The sequence below is a fragment of the Bombina bombina genome, chromosome 6 (assembly GCF_027579735.1).
Source record: "Bombina bombina isolate aBomBom1 chromosome 6, aBomBom1.pri, whole genome shotgun sequence".
NCBI classification, from domain to species: Eukaryota; Metazoa; Chordata; class Amphibia; order Anura; family Bombinatoridae; genus Bombina; species Bombina bombina.
In genome coordinates, this window is record NC_069504.1 from 557,051,805 (window position 1) to 557,060,371 (window position 8,567).

Genomic DNA, 8,567 nt, shown 5'->3' on the forward strand with positions numbered 1-8,567 from the left:
GGAAAGAAAAAAAAAATTCCTTTTTTATCCAGTAAAATAAACATTATCTTACTAAACATAAAATACTGAGAGTTTGCAAATTAATTCAAGCACAATTCTAAACAAAAACTCTTAAAAAGAAGCTACTCCATTAGTGAAGTCATAGTAAATAGCTGAGTGACCGATTTATATATGAAGGGACATTAAACACTAAATAAATGCTACATAGAATTGGGTATTCAAAGCAAAGATATTTTTTTTTCTTATTTTAAAAAAAATAAAAAATAATATTACTTGTTAAAAGGGGCAGTGTAATTTAACCTTTCAAAGACGTTAGGATGTTCCATGCCGTCCTAATTCTGCTGGGCTTTAGAGCCGTTAAGACGGCATGAAACGTCCTAGCCGTTTGGCAGACAAATTTAACCTAAAATGTGTTACTCCTTAAAGGGACATTAAACACTTCTAGATGGTAATATAAAATGATAAATTGTATATATAAAACAACTCTGCAATATACTTTCATTATTTATTTTGTCCTCTTTGCCTGTAATTCCATTCTGAAATTGTGAGCTTTTCAGTTCCTGTTAGAAATGGAAGTGCAGAACACTGTTAAATCCAGCACAACCATTGGCTGCACACTCTAATGACCTATGTATAACTGTCCCTATTTGGCCACAGCAGAGAAGGTAACACAAGTTACAACATGGCAGCTCCCAGTGTTTTATAGACACTAAAACGTTACACTTATTTTGTCACCTTTTAAACAACTAATGAAACTTTAAAAAATACATCTGCATGTTAATCATGGACTAATCTTTTCTTCGAATGCATCATTCTATCTAGCATGTATTTAGTGTTTAATGTCCCTTTAATGTGTTTCCAACTACTTGTTATACCAGTTGCAGAATGTAAAATGTATAGGAAATTGTTCCTTTACATATATTTTTTATATGAAATAGCTGTTTCTGCTAACTGAAACCACAACCCAATACAGTGTTGGGAATGGTAATTGGTAATTGGGAACACATTTATAGGAACACATTTATAGGAAGAAAATATTAGAGTAAACTGTCCCTTTAAACAATTAAAAAAACATAAGTGTAATTGTTTAGCGCCCATACGCCATGTTGTAATCTAGGCTTCCTTCTCTACTGAGACCAATTAGGGACAGTTATAAATGGGCCACTAGAGTGCACAACCAATGACTGTGTGGGATATAGCAGTGTTAAGTCTGGAATCTGCACTTCTAAAAGGAATTGAAAACACACAATTTTCAGAATTAAATTACAGGAAAAAAGGGTGCGAAATATATAATTAAAGATTATTCCAAATTTTTGTTTACTACATATCATAAACAATTTATATTACAATCTCAAAGTGTTTACTGTCCCTTTAAGAATGATTACATTGCCCAATTACAAAACTAGACATGTATATTATTTCTGTTAGATTCCCTGGTCTGAAAGAAAAGTGATCAAGTAGCTGTATGTAAAAGCATTGTAAACAAAAAAAAAAACTCATAAAAAAGATTTAAACACATAATACAAAGTTTTACCATCATTAACAAGGAAACAAGGGGTAAAGCTGTTCGCTAATTTTACAAGCCTGTCACAAAGATCCCTAAACAGTGAAAGTCATAAAGGTTTAATTTTTACAAGAAATCATTAACATCCAGAGCTCTTTATGAACAGTCAGGTTTTTCTAACCCTAGGGAATTTTCAACATTCTACACTTATCTCCTGCGGGTTTGACTATATCTTTAGTTACAACTGGGGATTTTGGTAGCTTGTAAATACCTTTTTATATAATGTATGAGTGTACTTAGCTCACTCTTCAAAGTGACAACACAGTTTAAGAAAATATTTATTCAACACCTCTTATTTTCAAAGTCAATGAAAGCCAATAAATACTAGTTATACCAAATAATTTGGTATGGCTAAACTGCTAAATTTGTGCTTTTATACAGAAGCTTTTAGATTACAGACAATGTAACTTCATGATATTGGTAACTCTTGCTGCTAAATCTCAGTGGGAGAGGGATTAAATAACCTTTATTTGGACATTTGTGTATTGCCAACTGTTCCAGAAATGCGGAACTAATTGCTTGCTTACTGTCTCTTGCAGTGGGGATTGCTTAATTACCCAATACACATTTTGTTAGAGGAATAGATGTGTGTAGCAAGGCAACATGCCTTCTTTTTTAGCCTTACACACCAGCTCTTCCTCTCATCCATCACCCGCCAAGATAAAAGAAAGGATGATAATTCAGAGAAAGTAAACCCTGGGATAAAATCTATGTCACCGTACCTCTTATCGGTCCCTTTAATCTTTGTTACAGGGTATTAAGGTTACTGGTGACATTTATAAATGTGTTTTGACTCCTCCCTATTATCAATCGATTTCTCAGATCATGATCAATAACTCAGTTCTGAAAGAGACCCATGTAATCTGAGCTATTTTACACAGGATTGTGTGGTTAGGTAAACACTTCTTTATTTAGTTCAGGGCTACAAGCTCTAGATGTGTGAAATCCATTCAAACAAATCTTATCTGATTGAGTTCTCAATAAACTCACATTCTTCAATTTCATCTGCCTCAGCTTTGATATAAAGGTTCCTAACCTACAGAGCGAAAAGCCACCTATTCTGTAGCAATAGGGATTTTCCTACATATTACAACCTAACAAAAAGTATTCTGATCATTCTCTTGGTATCTTTATTTGAAAAGCAAGAATATAAGTTTAGAAACCGGCCCATTTTTCGTTTACAACCTGGGTTGTTCTTGCTGATTGGTGGATAAATTCACCCACCAATATATAAGGGCTGTCCAGGGTTCTGAACCAAAAATTGACTGGCTCCTTAGCTTAGATGCCTTCTTTTTCAAATAAAGATAGCAAGAGAATGGAAAAAAATGATAATAGAAGTAAATTAGAAAGTTGCTTAAAATTGCATGCTCCATCTGAATCATGAAAGAAAAAAATTGGGTTCAGTATCTCTTTAATTAATGCTGAGATCTGTATTGGGTTAACAACATTGATCATCCCATGGTGACTCAGATGTGTGTGTGTGTGTGTGTGTGTGTGTGTGTGTGTGTGTGTGTTGAATTTAAGGTCTACAACAATAAACTAGACCAAATCAATATAAAATTATTATATAAAGGAATTACTCAACTCCAAGCATAAAAAATAATAATAAAAAATACTATGGATGAACAATGTGTGATACAACTATTTAGAATTCACTGGTAACCTGGAAGATTTATATAACAAATGAGATAAAACAATTTAAAACTGATAGGTTTCAGGATTCATACTGAAAGGTAGCAGGTTCAAGAATAATGTATTAAAACCACACTTCTGATAGGGAAATAAACAGCCTAATCCAGTTTTTATTAGCAACCAACTTCAAAATAATTGATCTTTGCAATTGGCATTTGAGCATCAAACAACTCACTAAAGGAAGATTATAATCAACAGAAATAAACAGTTTCAAACAGAAATTTGGATTGTGTGTATATATATATATATATATATATATATATATATATATATATATATATATATATTACTAATAATTGTATTTACACAATCTTTTATTCCAAGATATTGTCATCTTGCTTCATATTCAAAAAAGCTGACACAACATTTCCTAATATTTAATCATAAAAAACTAAAATGTATAAACTAGAAAAATATATCAAAAGTAAAAATCATAAATGCAATAAAAACATCTGTAACACACTTACAGTTGGTAAACTTTTTGCAACAATAGTACTATGAGAAAAACAACTTTAATAAACAAAATAAAAATTTCACTCACAATAATAATAAGGGTAAATCAGACTGTTCTATACAACAGACTAAAGTTATGTGCTGCAAACAAATACATTATATGGATCACTGTATAGTTTAATAAAATAATCATAAGCAAAGCTTTAAATGTTTTAGGACAAATCATTAAACCAAGCTGACAGAATATATCATAGTTTAATAGAAAATCAAATCACTTATCAGTGTTTGACTAGTAATGTGCATAATTAGTACTGCATTTTGTAATCTGAAGTGCACATGAATATCAAAGTGCTTTATGTGCATGCATAATAGTGATTGAACAATATTGTTAGTGTATATTCACTGCAATTCACATTAACAAAATACATTAATGGAGGTGTGCATTAGTAGCAATGTACAAGTTTTGTTGGTGTGCATTTTAAGCAATATGCATTGTTAGATGCTGCCATTAATAAACAAATGCATAACAGCAGCTATAGATTATTAGCAGTATGCATTATTAGTCTTGTCAACTAGAAAGGATATGTATTTCTATGAATGTGCATTATTATTATTACAACGCAGGCATTATTAAAAGTATGCATTATTAAAAAGTGTATATAATCAGTAACAGATTATTAGCAGATGATATATTGAGATAAATTATTCAAAGAAGACTTTATTAACAAAATGCATAAGTAAACATGGGCACTAAAATCAATGTTCTTTATTAATGTCATATATTTATAAAGATGTGCATTATAAGTGTGTGTGTGTATGTATATATATATATATATATATATATATATATATACACACACAAGCATACATTATTATATTTCTGCATAATTGCATGATTTTACATATGCATTATTAGCAATAATTACATTATTAAAGCTATAAATTAGTAGACTTTTGTAATATAAATTATAAGATGTGTATATAAGCATTAGCAAAAGTATAAGTGGCGATTATTATTATTATAATCTACATAATTATAAAAACATACATTCTTAGAGTGGTTATAATTAGCTATGTTAATAGTGTTTTGTTTTTTACAATTATTCACAGTTTGCATATTAGAACATATTACGGATAGAGAGTTGTGTTTTTATTTCGCACTTTATGTGGCTGATAATTGCCTAGAAGCACTAAGGATTATTATCTGTCTATAAATACAGCAAGGGCCATAGTCAGGAAGGTACACTGGTCACTTTCACCTAAACATTACAATACAAACAAAATCAAAGTTTTCCCCCAACAGGATCTGTAGTGCACTCACCTGGGAAGCTGAGGAGGGCTGCCCAGAGAAGCATCCCAAGGAAAAGTCCCCGAGAACAAGTCGCCATTTATTGGGGTGCTGCTGCGGGCATGCTATGGACCTGACACTTGGAGCTCTCTGCGCTTCTCACTGACTCGCGCTATGCGCCTCCGAGCCCTCCGGGAACTTTTTTCTTCTGGAGCTCCTGCGCAGGCACATGAGGCAGAGGGAGGCGGAGGGAGCAAATTGAAGTGGAGGAGGTGGACAGAAGGCCAGGGGAGTCTTGGTGTGACCGGGACTACATAATGCATCCTCCTGAGTGTGGAGTAGGGGGTAGGGCAGTGCATGTAACGTGTTTGTCACTACACAGGGCAAGGGGGCTGGGGTATCACCGTGTGCCTCTAGCTTACATGTAAGATACAAGCATCCTCCCCCACCCAGGCCAGCACTGGTCAACAATCACAGCCATGTGATTCCTTCATCCATGAACCCTGAATAGTACCTCATGGTGAATCTCTGGAAGAGAAATAACAGCTTTGTGGACTGTTCTTTAACATGAAGCAAATCCGTTTTGGTACCTGGCTTCAAAAAGTTAACTTATTTACCTTTAGTAGTCATATTTACAATAAGGAAACCCGAAGAGGTGCTCCTGATACTAATGTAGAGAACACCCAATTAAGCACTGTCCAACTCCAGCAGCCAAAGCAACATTTTATACGCTATAAGAACCGTATTAATATTCCTATTTGCAGTGTAGGTTTGCTATATAATAAACTAATTCAATAATGTAATTTATTAGTAAACAAATGCCCAAGCATAAATTGTTAATCCACGCATAGGGGTTTAAACGTTTCTGAAAGGGACAGTTTACTCCAGAATTTTTATTGTTTTTTTTTAAAACAATAGAAAATCCCTTTATTACCCATTCCCCAGTTTTGCATAACCAACACTGTTACATTATTACACTTTTTACCTCTGTGACTGATTACCCTGTATCTAAGCCTCTACAGACTTCCCCTTATCTCAGTCCTTTGACAGACATGCATTTTAGCCAATCAGTGCTGACTCATAAATAACTCCACAGGGGTGAACACACTGTTATCTATATGGCACACATGAACAAGCTCTGTCTAACTTTAAAACTGTCTAGAAATCAGTTTGAATCTACCTAAGTTTAGATTGCAGCAAAGAATACCAAAAGAACAAAGTAAATTTTATGATAAAAGTAAATTGGAAAGTTGTTTGAAATTGAATGACCTATCTGAATAATGAAAGTTTAATTTTGACTAGACTGTCCTTTGAAACATGCATCAGAAGCAGTATACATACATTACCACAAATAGCGTAGGGAAGAAAAAAAAAAGTATTTTATTGTTAAACTAGAATGTCCCTTTGAATATAGTTTTGTTCATATCCCTGGCATTAATACACTCTCTGACGTACTAGTGCTGTTGCAAGGCTATTCCCTGTCTCTACTACCCTTTTTGTAAATAAGTACTTCAGTAAATTACTTCTAATCCTGTTACACTTATCTTCAAATCATTCTCAATTTGTTGTTCATCTTTTTATGAAAATGCTTTATTTCCTCTTATTGTATTTCTTTCATATCACATCTCCCATTCTCTCTTATAAGCAATATATATATATATATATATATATATATATATATATATATATATATATATATATATATATATATATATATATATATAGGGTCATTCTGCTTTTTTATTATTATTGTATGTTCTTTTTTTCCCTTTGATTATACATTAGAAAACAAAAGGGTTAATCTGGTGACAGATGGCAACCCCAACACAACACCTCCCATGTTTGATAAGGTTGCTAAGGGAAGGGTTGCTTCAGCCCCTACCTTCCCCTTTGTGATAATCATTGCATATTCCCAGCCAGTGGTTGTGAAAGGGTTATCAAGACTCCCACTGCTCTGCAGGCTTTCCTGATGTGATTGGGTAAAAATATCAGTTTCAGTCACTGTATCTTTTTTCACATTTGGAATGTGATATTTAGGAATCTGAACTGCCCTACCATTCCCTTCAGTCACCCTAAGGACTGAAGTTGACAGCAGTGAAATGTTTATCACCTTGAGCTGAATGTATGCCAACAAAATTATTAAAGCTAACATGTTAAAGATGGAAATGTGAAAACACATTGGGCAATATATATTTCAAGGGCAAAAGTGAAACTATTCTACTGTAAAACAAACCAGCTATACGCATATTTATGGTTCCGTTGAACACTTTTTTTTAGCAGTTTAACATCAGAGTTAAAATATTTTCTTGCCTGTTTTATAAATATAATAATTATAATATATAGATAATAGGGAGTACCCTATGGCTCAGATCCAATAAACCTATGGATTGAAAACACTATGGAACTCAGCGTTTGTGTCTTTTCCCCTTCATCTGTTTTATAAATTGTATAATATACTGTTAATAGACATTAGTTTAGATTCCAATGTTAGACAATTCTGTGCATAATCATGGTTCTAAACTTTTTTGTTTTCTTTTTTTTGGGTGGCAGTGGGAGGGTTCTTACCAATGGTATGTCTGTTTGAATTAGTTCTCTTACATGAGTTATTTAAAGGGACAGTAAGCTCCTTGAGATTTTTAAATAAAATGTTTAGTTATGCAGTATGAAACGACTGCAATATATTTTCATTATTTATTTTACCCTAATTACGTGTAATTTAGCTCTGAAAATAGAGAAATTTCTACTCAGAACATGAAAAGCACCCTGCTGACATTTGAAGGCTAACCCTACTATATATCTAGCACTAAGGGCTTTAAAGCCTTAATGACCAGTGCCGTACAGGGTACAGCACTAGTCGCTAAACCCTTAACCCCTTGCACGTAAATGACGTAGATCTACGTCATTCGGTACATAGACCATTGTACCGCATAACGTAGATCTATGTTGCAGCTTCAGGAAGCTCCAGCAGTCTCAGTTGTCAAGTGACAGCCTAGAGCTGCTGTCTTCATATGGTAACAGAGCACGATTGGTGTTACCTTACCATATGAAGGCAGACTGCCAGATTGTTACAGACTGTGGTGGAGGGGGGAGGTAGTGAGAGGAGTCCTATACTGCAGAAAACATATTTTGAACAGAGAGTGAGGGATGGGACGTTTCACTACAGAAAAAAATTCAGATGAGGGGTAGAGCCCCTAAATTATGAAAGGGGGGCCACTACACTACAGGAAAAAAAATATATAAATAAATTCAAAATATAATCAAAAAATTATAATTTGGGTACTGGCAGACAGCTGCCAGTTCCAAAGATGGCCACCATTAGTTGGAGGGGAGGTTAGAGAGCTGTTTAGGAGGGAGGTGGGAGGGTTGAGAAGGGTTCACTACACTGCAGAAAAAAATAAGTAAATAAATAAAAAAAAGCCCCAAACTGCATACTGCAAACTGTCTGCCATTACCTAAAATGGTGGGATTGGGGTGGTTGAAGGGGGAAGAGAGCTGTTTGGGAGGGATCAGGGAGATTTGAGGGTTGAGAAGGGTTCACTACACTGCAGAAATAATCAATAAATAAAAAAA

The 8,567-nt window shown here is 33.9% G+C and overlaps 1 protein-coding gene across 1 annotated transcript in view; it reads right to left on the reverse strand.

Annotated features, from left to right (window-relative positions):
• The window catches only part of PRTG (protogenin), a 176,839-nt gene extending 171,693 nt beyond the window's left edge, over positions 1 to 5,146 (reverse strand). The window contains exon 1 of the mRNA XM_053717502.1: positions 5,031 to 5,146. Coding sequence (XP_053573477.1) covers positions 5,031 to 5,097 — 67 coding nt within the window. The 5' untranslated portion in view covers positions 5,098 to 5,146. The remainder of the gene's footprint in view (positions 1 to 5,030) is intronic.
• Positions 5,147 to 8,567: the final 3,421 nt, after the last annotated feature.